Genomic DNA, 14368 nt, shown 5'->3' on the forward strand with positions numbered 1-14368 from the left:
AAGCTCTATTGTTGTTGTTGTTTTAAAGAAGAGCTTTTTTTTTCTCTTTACTGATTTTAGAGAGAGAGGAAGGGAGAGGGAGAGAGAGATAGAAACATTGATGAGAGAGAATACCCATACCCATACTGATTGGCCACCTGCTACATGCCCCCCACTGAGGATCAGGCCCACAACCCTGGCATGTGTCCTGACCAGGAATCGAACTGGCAGCCTCCTGGTATATGGGTCCACTCTCAACCACTGAGCCACACCGGCCAGGCTCTATTGTTGTTCTTACAACTTTCCTCTTCACTTTGCCGCTATCACTGACCTTCCTTGAACCAATGGTGACTTACTGTATGTGTTTAATAATAAGCAGCAACAAAGGCAAAAAAAAATGAAGATATTCACAGCACAATTTCCTGAGATGTTAACAATGCAAGATTTAGCAGTGAACTGACTGTTATTTGCACATTCTCTCCTTTGTCACCTGAGAGACCTGTGACTGATCACACAGGTATCCGTGTGAAAGGGTGGTCGGGTCCAGAACCAGTTTTAGTTTACAACCAGGACACGTTTCCATGAACAGCTGGTCGAGAAGCGAGTCATTTGAGATGGGCGATGTCCGATAAACGAGGTTTGACTGTCCTCTCTCCACTGAAGGTTTTTCTTTCCCTGAGAGCGTGAGCTGAAGGGGTGGGGCGGGTGGGAGGGGCTGGAGGCGTGTGTTCTGGAAGGTGTCTGAGAACTGATGGCCGGGACGTTGGCCAGATTCCTGTGTGGACGGCAGCTCCAGGCCCTGCCACTTGGGGCATGCAGCCTGGTCCAGGGCAGACACAGAACGTGGCAGAAGCCTCCTTTTGTCCAAAGGACGAGACCATCGTTTAAGTCCGTGGTCGTTTATTGAGCTGAAATTTGGTGTCTTAAAACTGTCACAACTGGAGGGATGCAGAAGTGAATAGGATGTGGTTCATGTTGGTGTAAGGTTTCAGTCTGGGGTTTGGTGTGCAGTCCAAAGGAACAAGGGAGATAAAAGCATAACTTTTCCCCTCGTCAAACCCTCCTCTGGTCTTTCAACCCCCAACACTGTCGTTGCACAGGCAGGAAAAGGAAGAGTCACATAAAGAGCAGTGAGCTACTAACATGCGGGGCACTCAGGGGGTGCACTCTGCCTTCCGATAGGGCCGCCTGCCAGCACCTGTAGTTCCTGGCTCTAGGTAGGGACCCTGCGCGAAGCAGACCCCTGAGGCTTCTGTCTCCCCCTGGAACAGGCAGAGGGCTCCAGCATGGCCACCTCCGTCTGCAGCAGCCTACGTGGCCGTCTTCCTCTGTTGTCTGAGGAGGGAGTAGGGAAGCTCAGTAACAGTGAGAACGGAACTCAGTCTGACAACGTCTGCGGCCTGGCTGCCTTCTCTGCGCCAGGCAAGACTCTGTATGCCTCCCAAGGCTCGGCCTCGAGGGGAAGAAGGCAGAGCACAGGTGTTGGGCATTGTCCCTGCATGATGCAACGGGCACAGAGCACTCTGGGTTGCTCCCACGTCCTTGATTCCACATGAAGGTGCTGCCCCCGCACCATCCCCTGTTGGCATCAGAATCTTGTTCATAGAGAGTGCTGCCACAGACATATGTTCTGTTAGCAGCCACCTGACCTGAGCTGCACAGGCGTCCCAATGCAGGGCTGAAACAGCCGCAGGTGGGCAGGGTGTGGATTAGCCAAGACTGCTTGGGTGCAGATAACAAAGGCTAACTTGGCCCGCCCAGGCAGAGAGGAAAACCTGTCATAAAAGGAGGGCCGCCTAGAACTCTGGGTATGATGGGGCCTGGGGAATGAGCAGAAGGGACCAGAAACCCTCCGAACCTTCTCCTGTACGGCTCCCCTCAGCACACCGGCCGCGCCTCCTCCAGCACACTGGGCAGGGCTAGCACAGGCTTCCTCTCAGAGCCCACGTCCACATGGGACAGGTCCCCCTGCCCAAGGAGCGGCCCAGCAATATCCGGGCCCAAGGCCCTCTCCTGGGAGGAGAAGACACTGACTGGCCCAACCTGGGGGTGTCTGTCCCCTCCCTTCCTGGTACCATAGCAGGGGGTCTGTTGATTGGCTATTGGACAGATGCCCCAAGAATTATCGACTGACAGGAGAGAGGAGTGATGGTTCTTTAATATTCATTCTTCTCGTCTCATGTTTAGCTGGGACGGACAGTGAGAGAAATGAAAAGGGGCCTCCTGGATGCCCTCCCACAGAAATGGAGGCCGAGCGGAGCACCAGGATGAACTGGCATGCTGGTTTCTCCCCAGCTCCCACAGGAGGCTGAGACTTATCGCAAATGTTCAAGTTCAGGCCCTGAACTCGCGTGCCAGTTAGACCAGGGGATCAAGGGAGCCAGACGGGCAGTGTGTTTGTGTTAAGTGAGATGCGTCCGTTCTGTTGTAATTAACGAAACTCTGGAAGTGGACCTGTTCGCTTCCAGTGGGTCTGGGGGTGATGGTGGAGTTCCCGGGACTGCCCCGGGATTGGTTGGAACACGCCCTGGAGACAACAGAATTAGCAGCAGAACCCTGGGCACCAGAGGCTCTCCCTCCCCGTGGGTTGTATGCTGATGGGTGTCTCAAGAGTGGGGCCCTATTTTGGGGGAACTATTTGGATATGCATTTTTAAAAAATGTGTTCTGTAACAGAACAGAATTTATTTCGTCTTTGAGTTTCATGAATCAGTGACAAGTGGCATCTGGTTCAGTGTGTTCCTCCCCTGTGTTGTGTTACGTGTCAGGGATGCAGTACTCGTGCTTGCCCGTGGTTCTCGACGGCACGTGTGCGTGGTGGGCAGCACGGGCTGTCGCTGTGCCTGTCAGAGGACAGGCTGGACGCGGAAGCTCAGCTTTAGGGTCCTCTGCTGAGGAAACCAGCAGCTGTCCAGTCACACATCACTCTCCTTTCCGCTCCATCTGCCCTGCCCGCCCCCAGCGCTGAGCCAGAGCAGGGTGCAGGAGGGCAGCACGCTCGCAGACTGCTGCCCAGCCCCTGGTGGCCTGGGGCCTGGTGGCCGTGCCACACCCTTCAGCTAAACGTCGTCAGGGATCGAGGTCCTTGCAGCCAAGGAGTGCAGCTCAGGGTGCACTGTAGCTGGGTCTCGTTTCTGCCTCCTCTCCAGGGAAACACTGTATGTGCTGAGTGCAGAGTTTTGCCATGCTCAGCAGCACCACTGGAAACCAAGGCTTTGCCATCGTGTTGTGGCAGCACTGGCAGGAGGAGAGGGACCCTGGCCAGGCAGTTTGCAGGCAGAGTGTCAGCCTCTGGGAGAGCAGCTGGGCTGCTCTGGGTCGCAGGCACCGGGACAGTCCTGCTGAGAAACGCTCCCTGATAGGTCTCTTTGCCCTTCCAGGCATGGGCCGACGCCTTCCGAAGCAGCCCTGACCTCACGGGCGTGGTGCACATATACGAGGAGCTGAAGAGGAAGGGGGTCGAGTTCCCTATGGCAGATCTGGATGCCCTGTCTCCCATCCACACCCCACAGCGGGTAAGCTTCCAGCTGGCGTTTTCTGAAAGACCTATTGCAGAACGTCAGCCATTGCCACCTCCCCTCTGCTGCTCCCTTTGAATTATTCAGCTTGTCATCACGCCTTCTTGAAGCTCGAGGGCATTTCTTTTTAATAAGGGGGGTGCCGGAGGGAGACAGCTGGTGGGCCAGTGGTGAAGCGGCTGTAGCATCGCCCAGTGTCACACAGACTGGACGGGCCTAAGAGGGATCCTTTCAGATGTGTGCAGGGGATGGCTGCCTGGGGAGCCACTCTCGGAGGGTGCCAGCGGCCCCCTTTGAGGGCACCGGAGACCTTCGTGTTGGCAGTGTGGGGTGCTGCCTGCATCACTGAGCGTGGGCAGAGCCGCTGTGGTGTCTCCAGCCATACAGGTGAAGCAGATGGATCTAAATGGATCCGTTAACAAATGGATCTAAAGTTTATTTTGAGCTAGGGGCATTTGGCACTAGCCCAGACACCCTGGGATGCAGAGCCCATGGGAGACCCAAGGAGAGACCCCCCCCTGAAGCTCTTCTGACACAGGGCATTTCTGTGCTTCAGAACTGACAGCACGCAGGCGGAGCCGGCCATCCCTCCCCAGGGACGCTGGCAGGCACCTCTGCTGGCTGGGGTCAGCCCCGGCGGGGGAGGGCCCAGGGAGGGCCAGGGAGCTCCAGCGTCTGCAACAGGCACCTGGTCTCAGAGCTCTCCGGCTTACTGGCCCCTGATTGCCCATCAGGAGGTCTATGGCCATATCACCCTGAATGCGCCCCATCTCTTCTGAAATGGGGCGAGAAGGACAGTTCGTGTTCAAGAGGTTATCGGAGATGCCCCAAGGGAAAGCACGAGTCCTTTCCAAAGCAGCGTTCTCATCACGATCCCTCCAAACCGCTCTGCATTGTGGAATAAACAGAACCTGTTTCATTCATCTAATAATGTCACAGAACTCTGGTGGTGTTCCTATAATTACAAAGAACATCCGGTAAAGTGCATAAGTATTATTTATATTAGTCTACTTGGAAAAGCCAAAATGTAATCTTCTGGTACCCAATAAGGGTCCCTAGGTGGTCCTGATAACGGGCACCACGAGCAGGGCTCGCAGAGGGCCCACACTGCTGCCTTTTGGAGGTTCTGTGCTTGGCTGTGAGGCAGGTAGGGGAAGGAGCCATTGGGAGCACCGTCTCAGCCGGGAAGGCTGACCGGGAGCAGAGGGCCTCCTGGAGCACAGGCTCAGCAGCAGCGCTGGGCCCCCACCACTTGCCGGCGCTACGGCAGGAAGTGCTGCCGTGGTGGGGTGGGTACCAGGTCCAATTGCACAGGCAGACCAGTGAACAGAGGACTTTGTTGTTGCCATGCCAGAGTGTCCCTGAAATGGATCCAGCCGCCACCACGCCCAGGTCCCAGTCGCAGCAGAGGACAAGTGCCGGCTCCTACTCCTCGCCACCTCCTGCTCCCTTCTCCGCTCCGCAGGCCCCGGCTCTGAGTGTGACCGGTCCCATCACAGCCAACTCAGAACAGGTATTTGCATTTTCTAGGCCACAGGCCAGCCAGCCAGCAGTCCTCATTCACCCGCCAGGAGACATGGACGAGGTCTCCCAGGCCAGGCACAGTGCCAGGTATCAGTGGCACGCAGATGCAAGGGCTCTGCCCCTCTCCTGAGGACTCCTGGCCGAGTGGGGAGACAGGTGCAGAGACCGCCAGGACAGTGGTCACGCTGCTGTGGGAGCAGTACCCGAGTGCTCTGAGCCCGGGGCGCTGCTGCTGCTGAGGGTCTGGCAGCTGGAGAGGGGCGGGCAGGAGGGTGTGTGCTCCAGGGCCCGGCAGGCGATACTTTGGAGGGTCTGTGTAAGACAGGGTCGCGGTGGGGAGGGAACTGCAGAGGGTGAGGCTAGAGCGTGAGTTTCAGACAGCCTGTGTGTCACGCAGAGAGGTCTAGATTCTTCGTGAGACGTGTGAGCCATCAGAGGCAGTGGCCCACTCAGCGAGGCCCCTGTCTGTGGAGGCAGAGGCAGGGCAGGGAGGCCTCTGGGCAGTCTTCCTGCCTTCCTCCCCAGCATGGCTGCGTCTCTGAGCCATTTCCGGAGAAGCCAGTGCCATCTAACCCCACCTGCATCTGAGGTGAGACGGAGATTGGTCTTTAGGTGAATCTCTAGAATTTCCATTAGTTAAATTTGAGAATTGGTCAGACTAGAAAAAAATCTATCTAATATTTATATTTTTTACATTTTTATTTAATATCTGTAACAATGTCACTATTATGGAACCTCATTTAAACTGAGGGGTCAAGTGATTCCGCCCGAATGGACATGTGCCAGGCCCACCCGTCTCCGGCTGTGCTGGTCCGGAGGAGCTGGTGGGAGGAGGAAGAGGCCCGCTAGGAGGCAGGCGGCTGCATCTGCCCTGCAAGGCTTCAGCCAGGCCTTTAGCCTCAGTCCCTGCCCAAGATCGAGGCAGTGATCCTTCCCCCTTACCTGCGGGCAGCCCCGGGCCGGGCCGGGGGGGGGGGGGGGGGGTTGCAGGAAGTACGCACCCAAGTTCTGTGTGTACTGCTGAGAAGACAGGTGAACCACAGCTGGGGCATGGCGCGCACACTGCTGTGGGCCTTAGTTCGCGGAAACCTGCCCTTTCATCGCCGACTGGGCAGGACCCGCCTCAAAGGGAGCCCTGGGAAAGGTCTCTGGCTCCCTGCTCTGCCCTCCTGCTCAGGGGGAAGGCCACAGGCTGGAAGTCGGGGGGCCACCAGAGCCTCTGCTGACCCAGTCAGTGCGTGGGAGCTTGGGAGGGGCCCTGCAGTGGCCAGGACAGGGGAGAGAGGGTTCGGAATGAACAAGAGAGCAGAACTGTTGCCCCTGGGGGAAATGAAAGCAGAGGCACAACCAGCCTGGCCCAGAGGACTTCAGAGCCCACGTGGCTTCTAACCGTCACAGTCCCGGGCCTCCCTGTCCCAGAGCCTGTTCTTGGCCGGGGCCCGGGCCGTCCACAGAGCCGGAGGCAGAGAGGGGCGACCTCTCCTCCATCCAGTCGGCATTCAGCGAGGCCCCCTGCCCCTGTCCCTGTGCTGAGGCTCTGCCCCCAGGAGCTGGGCACAGGGCAGGGTGGGGCCTGCAGGAAGAGGTGGGAGGCAGAGGAGCAGCAGGGCCCAGCGCTCTGCACACCCTGGTGCATTGGGCATGCCCCCTGGGCCCTGCTGCTCTGTGCCAGCAGCCCTGTGACTGGTCTGTTTGTTTGTCCTGCATTTATCCTCAGATAGGGCAAGGGGAGAGGGGGTGAGGAACATCAACATGAGAGAGACACATCGAGTGGTTGCCACCCACACAACCCCAACTGGGGCCCGGGACAAACTGCAACCGAGGTACGTGCCCTTGGCAGGAACCGAACCCGGGATCTCTGGTCCGCAGGCCGAAGCTCCAACCGCTGAGCCAAACCGGCCAGGGCGAGATGGGGTATTATTACCTGTCCACAGGTGAGGACGTCCTTGTGGTGTTCCTGCCACAGGAGAGAGGGCCAGGCCCCGGCTCTGGGGAGTTCTGTTGGGTGGCTCCAAGGGGTCATGTATCCCTTGGTAGGGGCTTAGTGGGAGAGGGTCTCCCGTGGTCTTCTCTCAGCCCCTCTCCCTCACTCTTGCCGCACCAGGAAAATGTGATCAGCACTGGCCAGCCTCTCAGAAGAACACAGGGCTCACAGCAGGAGCTGCCAGGAGCAGAGTCTATAACTGTCAGGTTCCCAGCTGGGGGCCCAGGGCTGCTAGCACCTTGGGGACAGGCACTCTGCCTTCCGGGGCAGAGCAGAGGCACAGGCCTGCGCTGGGAAAGCAGCACTGCAGACCAGCACGGCGTGGCCTCGGCGTCATGGCAGGGTCCCAGGGGTGAGCTTTTGGTGGCTACTGTCTCGGGGTGGCCTCGCTCCCCCACGCAGCCCTCTCTCAAGGCTGCACACAGAGTGAGATGGGAAGACTTCTGCTGCTGCGCTCATGCAGAGTGTGGCCCAGGTGTCAGGGAATGACTGTCGCCAGCCAGGTGCAGGTGACTGACCCCTTCCCCCTGATTTCCTCCCCTCACCCCACCCCACCCCGGCCCCAACAGATCGCCAGGCTGCGGAGCGAACTGGACATTGTTCGAGGAAACACAAAAGTCATGTCTGAGATGTTAACGGAAATGGTCCCTGGGCAGGAGGATTCATCCGACCTGGAGCTGCTACAGGTGAGGGGACCTCCTCTTGTGGGGACTCTGGGCCCAGGGGTGCAGCAGCGAGAGGGACCGAGTCTATTTGGGCCCATCCCCAGCCTCATGCTTCCTAGAAAAGGTCAGAGGCCAGTACCAGGCTGTCTCTTTGTTATTTTCCTTGATAACATTTTTTCCTGATTGTAAAATGCCAGTTGCAGAATGCATGCCCATCTGAAGAAAAAGGAAGTTCAAAGGAGAAAAGAATACTTTTTTAAATGCCAGCATCCACAAATAGCCACTGTCGATGCTTTGATATGTTTTCTTTTAGACTTGTTTCTATGTTTATTTCAAATGTAGTTGAGAGGATATAATATTCTATGTGTGATTTTGTGTATTGCTTTGCTCCCTCAACACCATAAATGTCGTAAGCATTTGCGACAGGACTTCAGCCTTTCCTGTGCATAGGAGCTTCTGGTCACACCTCCCCCAGCATCCCTGAGGCCACGGTGGAGCAGACACTCCTTCTCTCCCCCCACCCTGGGCCTTCCCGGCTAAGGCTGCTCACTTATGGTTCCTGCGGCTCCGTTGCTAACTGGCCTCCCCTCCCCTGGACACCATCCAGATCCGGGAGCAGGCAGAAAGGGGTCCAGGTGCAGGGAAGCCTGCTGGATGCCTCACGCTGAAGCCAGGGGTCCTGCCTCAGGCCAGCCAGGCCCCGAACCAGCAACCAGATCCACCACTCCCGAATCAGGTGCCTTGCACGGGGAGGAAATGACAGTGGCACTGCCTGAGAGCGGTGACCTTCTGAAGGGGTGGAGAAAGGACGCTGCAGGCTCCCGAGTGCCAGGCCTTCCCAGTGCGGGGGGTGGGGGGGATGCTTGAGTAAACAAATGAGGAGCCAGCCTGGCCTGGCGGCTGGCACGACAGGCCTGCTGCTGTTCTGGTTGGCACTCGAGCCGCCAGTCTCGGCCCCTGAGTGCCACACCTCCCACCTGCTGTTGGCTGACACTGGCAGCCTGGCGGTCGGTCTGATGGCCTGTCCTTCAGGAGTGCACACAGCCATTCCTTGTCGTGCCCCCGTCCTTCGGAGCCATCAGCACCTGGGTGAGCACAGGTGGAAGCCTGCTCTGGGCCTAACACAGAGCAAAGCCCTAGAGACACAGGTGTGTGGGCTGAGATCCCTGCTCTGGAGAGCTCGCAGCTCAGTGCATGAGACAGAGCTCATCTCCCAAAACCTGTATGAGACTGCTTTTGGAGCCAACATGAGTGCCCTCTGCCAGCCCGAGCAAGGAGACCTGAGTGGCCCCCCTGGTTCCCAGACCTCACTCTGATGCCTGCAGCAGACCAGGCCGGCCTCAGTCGAGCAGGTCCCGGGGTCCACATGCCACATCCCATGGGGCCAGAACCCCATTAATGCATCCCTGGCCTCCATTCCCAGCCTGGCTGGGCTTCTTCCAGGCATGACCCGATGCACTAGGGTCTGAGATCTGCCCAGAAACAGTACAGAAGCTGAGAGGGCTTCTCGAGGCGGCTCTGTGCTGTGTCAGCATCAGCATCCCTGCTGACAGGGGCTTGCAGTGGACAGAGCTGAGCTCCTGGCAGCAGGGGGGCCGAACAAAGCACTTCCAGACAGCCGGGCAGACCCAGACAGCAGGAGTATCCTGCGTGCGTGCGTGTGTGTGTGCGCTAAAACAAGCCCATCAGCCAAGACAAACAGAACCTAATCTCCTGGCGTCAGCTCACAGTTTTCAAAAATAGGTTGCTTTCCCATGACGTTCCCTCCCTCTGTCTTGTTCCAGCTCTGAGCCCACCAGCCCTCACTGCTGTCTTATAAATCAGCCAGAGAAGCAGCGTTCTGGGTAGCAGCGGGAGGCTGTCCTTTCAGCATGGAAGCTTCAGGAGCGAGGCAGCTCTGTGTGAACAGACACGGCTCCCCTGGCTGCCGGCCTCACTCCTCAGTCATTCCTGACATCTTCCCTCCTCTTCCTCCCCATCCCTCAGAAGCCAGCCGGGCAGGGTCTCCCAGGGGTCGGAGTCCCACCAAACAGTAGTGAGCCTTCTGCCTGGGAAAACGGCACAGTCTGCTTGGAAAGTGACAGGATCAGAATGTGCCCCGAGGACCCTCCGTCGATTGGAGGGCAGCCAGATCACTCAGAGTGGAAGCTGTCTGGAGCTCACAGTGCTGGCCAGGGCCATGGAAATAAACACTTTTGTCACCAACCCAAATGTTCATGCCAACAAAAGCTGCTTCCGTCTCGAGCGCAGATTGCTGGGCAGGAGGTGGGGGCAGTGAGGAGAGAGGAAACCGGAGGTGTCGGCCCCGGGATGCACCAGTGTGGCAGACAGTCACTGTGGCTGAGCTATGTCCCAATTGCTTCCGCCGAGTCACAGAGCACTGTCGGGCAGCCTCGCCACAGCCCTGCAGTGGCAGAGCAGCTTTCTGGGGCGCTGCTTGAGGATCAGGGGGTTACCTGTGGTGGAGGGAGGCTGAGGCCACTCCAGTCCCCGGTGTGTCAGCCTAGCTGGAGCCCCTGGGGCAAGGAAGGCGGAGTGCCCAGAGGGCACACAGCCAGCCTCTCAGAGTGCCGAACCCTTGCTCCGAGTTGGGAGAGACCTGGGCAGCGAGGCCAGTTCCCCCGCTCTGCTCAGTTCCCTCCACAGCAGTTCGCCTGCCTCGTTTTCCTCGACACGCTCAACAGCAGGCTGTTCAGGTCAGCCCTTGGCCACACGTGGTTAGACTTGGGGAAGCAGTGGACAGGAAGACCAAGGGCTGAGGAGTCACGGGGCCAACCCCTGACATGAGCGGGGTGGTGCTCAGCCAGTCCCTCATCCCTCGGAGACTGGAGCAGTCACTGTTACCAGGGCAGGGCTGGGCGGCGTCTGTTTGTAGTGCTGGCACAGGGCCGGGCACAGGCAGGTCCCAGAAGGCTGGCAGACTCCTCTTTCATCAGTAGGTCCTTGAATGTTCGAAGACTTCCCCGCCCATCTCGGCGTGGTGCAGGTGTGGGCGTGGTGCAGGTGTGGCCTGGCCACCTGCCTTGTAGACCACCAGGCAGATCTCAGCCAGAGGCAGACAGACAGCATAGCACTGAGAGCTCCCATCAGCTGAACACCGTCCATGTCTCTCACGTGGCTGCGATGTCCGGTCTTCCCACCCTCACACGGGCTCCCGAGGGTGAGCCTAGCATCTGGGGGTGTGCGTCTCTGTCTCCCTCTGCGCAGCCTGTGAGTCTGTTGGACTCTAATGACCCTGATGGTGTAATTTGGTGCCTTCTGTCTCTTTCAAATTAGCTTCTTGAACTTTGCCTTCAATTAATAATAACTTTTCCTTAATCCAGTCCTGCTAAAATGGGCAATTCCACATGGCCATCCGTCAGATGATAAAAGGTCTTCCTCATGGTGTCCCTTCGAGGGGACGGTGGTGGCGTGGTGCCCTCTTGCTTCTCTCTCCTCGCATCTCATTTCAGCAAGACCGATGCCAGGACCACGGTCTCTAGAGAAACCTAGTGTGCTCTCCGTGCTCAGCTTCATCATTCCCCCTTTCTCTTCCACAAGACTTCTCCCTCCCTCTCTGCAGTTCCAGGAGTAGGTCTTCAGGCCCTTGTCCCATGCTCCTCTGAACTTGGGGAAGGTCCAGAGGGCACCACAGCGATGGTTACAGGTTGTCTGGTGAGGTGGGGCTGTGAGTGTCCCTTGAAGAAAAGATCAAGTCATTGAGAGTAATTAGACAGAAAAGAGAGGATATTGTCATAGAAGTTCTGATAGATGAAGGGCTTTTGCACAGGAATGGTAGCCAGCTGTTTCCCCTCTCTGTTGGGAAGCAGGAATTGAAGGAGGCCAAAGCTGAAACTGTCAACATTGAGGAGCTTCCCGTCCCAGCTGCTGTGCAGTGGGAGAGGCAGCCTGGGCCAGCTGTAGCCCCGTGTGAGGACCGGGGAGCAGGTGGAGGGTGGCCAGGGAGGTCTCCCAACTGCACGGACCACGATCTGGCTGTGGACAGCCCCATGGAGGCCACGCGGGCAGCTGGCTGGTGTTTGTGGTGGCAGAAATCTTAGCATTCAAGACAGTAACTTAAAAGGTTAAAGCACAGAGATGATAAACTTTCTCTCTGCAGACACCTCTCTGGAGACCCCTGATTCAGAAGCCCCAGGCCCGGCTCTGGGTGTCCCTGGGGTCAGAGCATGCAAGGCTCCCTGCCGGGGGCTCAGGGGCTGTTCCCCTCACCCCGGCTGAAGGCAATGAGAGCAGCAGGTGCCAGGCCGAGACAGGAGTTTCTGGTGCTCGCTGTGCTGACGTCACCGCGTGCTGTGACCTCGAGTGTCGTTCTTCCTCAGTGTTACAGCCAGCAGAGGTCTCAGAAACCATCCTCCATGTTCCAGACATTTCTATAAAGGATTAGAACTCTTTTCTCCACAAGTAAGTGCTACAGAGAGCTGAAATAGATAAAAGCAGCCCTGGCCAGTTTGGCTCAGCGGTTAGAATGTTGACCCGCAGACCAGAGTCCCGGGTTCGGTTCCCACTGAGGGCATGTACCTCGGTTGCAGTTTGTCCCCAGGCCCGGTTGGGGTCATGGTGGCAGCTAGTCGATGTGTCTCTCTCACATGGATGTTTCTCTCTCTCTCTTCTCTTCCTCCCTATCTGAAGCAAAAATATCCTCGGGTGAGGGGGGGGGGGGAACCGTAGGGTGGGGTGCCCTAAACCCCATGCTGTGAGGGCCCCTCAGAGGCCTTCTGCAGAGATTCACCACTTCTCCAACCCCATTTGCCCAGGGAGAAACCAGCCCCGAGAGTGCTGGTGGCCTGGAGAGTCAATGTAGATGGGGAGCCAGGACAGCGATGGGGAGCTCGTAGTAAGGACGGGTTCAGAGCACTTGAGGTCAAGGTCTTCCCTTCCCCCTCTGGCCCCAGCCCAGTTCTGCCCTCCCCCTCCTCCGCATTTCTGCAGCTGGGGGGAGTGGTACCACCTACCCGGCTGATTTGGCCTGGGTGCAGCCAGTGCCTGAAGCATCTGGTCGGAGGCAGGGAGAGAGGGGTCATGAGTGTCCAGTGTTTGCTTGAAGCCTCCTCTTTCCAGAGCCTGCCTTCTCCAAAACCTAGAATGGTAGTCAGGAGAAGCAAGAATGAGAATCCACTTATAGAAAACCCCAGAAGGTCCAGACACTGGACCTGCAGCATTCTGGCTGTGCAGAGGCCAGTGCAGGGAGACCAGCCCAAGGGCCATGTTTCCACAACCAGGGAGCGGGGCCGAGGACCCAGCAAGCCAGGGCACCTCCAGATGGAGCCTTTTCCTCTTTACGGCGAACACCAGACTCTTATACCCAGTTGTCTAAATCTAGATACTTTCTGTCTTGAAAAATCCAGCTGGACTGAGGTGGTTCTGGGCTGACCTATGTGGGCCAGGCTTTTTTGCTCAGTTCCCTCTGCGTGCCGGGAAGGAGCCCCCCACAGGCTGAGCCACCCGGGAAGAGTGGCTGCAAAAGTCACACCCAGGCCCGCGTCTGGCTGGCCGCCATCTGCTTATCCTGCCTTGCCTTACCTGCAGGGTTCAGCCTGGGACACTCGTCAGCCTTCGGCAGCGCACGAATGCCTCGTGGTGTCATTAAATACACGTGTGCTGTTGCTGGGGCTATAAATAAACTGATCTCTTCTTTTTGAAAGGTCTTTTACTATTACCAGTCAATTTCCTAGATAACCACACCCTTTCCACCAGAAATTCCACTTCCAGGGATCCGTCCTATGGAGGTGCTGGCACAAATGCATCAGCATGTGTGTGTACAAACGCTCATTGCTGATGAGTTGGGTTGGCCAAAAAAGAGAGATCACAGCCTAAACGCCCCAAATAGAAGCACGTGGGAAGCATTGTGATATGCACAGGAAGGGATGAGGCCCTGTGAAGTGACAGCTCAGGTGTCTGAAATGTTCTGTCGAAGAGAAAAGCAAGCTGCAAACTTGTATCTTATATTTTTAAACTACTTTGCACAAACATGCAGTTATGTACACACACCAGTGTACAGGTATGGGCATTTGTCTGTGTACTGAAGAAATACAGGTCTCCTCTGGAGGAGGCATGAGGGAGGGTCCTTGCACTTTGCCTCCTACACATGTCTGGCGTTGTGGACAAGAGTGTGCTCCTTGTGCGACTTTCAAGAAGCAGTGCACATTCTCCCAGAGGACGTGGAATGTGGCAAAAGGCACAGCGCAGGCATGTGTGTCCCCAGGAGCTGAACCGGACCTGCCGGGCCATGCAGCAGCGCGTGGTGGAGCTCATCTCCCGGGTGTGCAACGAGGAGGTCACCGAGGAGCTGCTGCACGTCAACGACGACCTCAACAACGTCTTCCTCCGCTACGAGAGGTGAGGTGGAGGGCCTGTCACTTCCCCAGAGGGAGTGTTGCAGAACAGAGGGTTCCTTTCATATGCAAAGGGGGCGAGGGGGAGATGGGATCTGGAAAGCACCCAGCAGGGAGGCTAGTTTGCTACCAGATGGGACACAGGGAAGATGCCTCTTGTTCTCCTGGGAGCCAGGAAGCAGGAAGCTGATGGGAATCAGGCTCTCCCCTTTGTAAGCCTCTGGCTGCTCCGCCCGCCCCTCCAGCTCCAGCTCCAGCCCCAGAGGGAGGATGGCACTAGAGGCCCTGGGGCCTCTGCACCCGCTGCTTTGAAGATCCTTTGCATTTGGAAAGGATTAAAGGGAAAAAATATCTACTAAGGAGAAAA

At 57.3% G+C, this 14368-nt stretch overlaps 1 protein-coding gene across 7 annotated transcripts in view; it reads left to right on the plus strand.

The window, feature by feature from the left end:
• The window catches only part of TOM1L2 (target of myb1 like 2 membrane trafficking protein), a 124935-nt gene that overhangs the window by 91756 nt on the left and 18811 nt on the right, over nucleotides 1-14368 (plus strand). For all 7 annotated transcript variants that reach the window (XM_036278395.1, XM_036278399.1, XM_036278397.1 and 4 more), the window contains exons 5-8: nucleotides 3359-3493; nucleotides 4851-5009; nucleotides 7574-7690; nucleotides 13872-14005. In XM_036278395.1, coding sequence (XP_036134288.1) covers nucleotides 3359-3493; nucleotides 4851-5009; nucleotides 7574-7690; nucleotides 13872-14005 — 545 coding nt within the window. The remainder of the gene's footprint in view (nucleotides 1-3358; nucleotides 3494-4850; nucleotides 5010-7573; nucleotides 7691-13871; nucleotides 14006-14368) is intronic.

The sequence above is a fragment of the Molossus molossus genome, unplaced genomic scaffold (genome assembly GCF_014108415.1).
Source record: "Molossus molossus isolate mMolMol1 unplaced genomic scaffold, mMolMol1.p scaffold_m16_p_28, whole genome shotgun sequence".
In the NCBI taxonomy this organism is placed as follows: domain Eukaryota; kingdom Metazoa; phylum Chordata; class Mammalia; order Chiroptera; family Molossidae; genus Molossus; species Molossus molossus.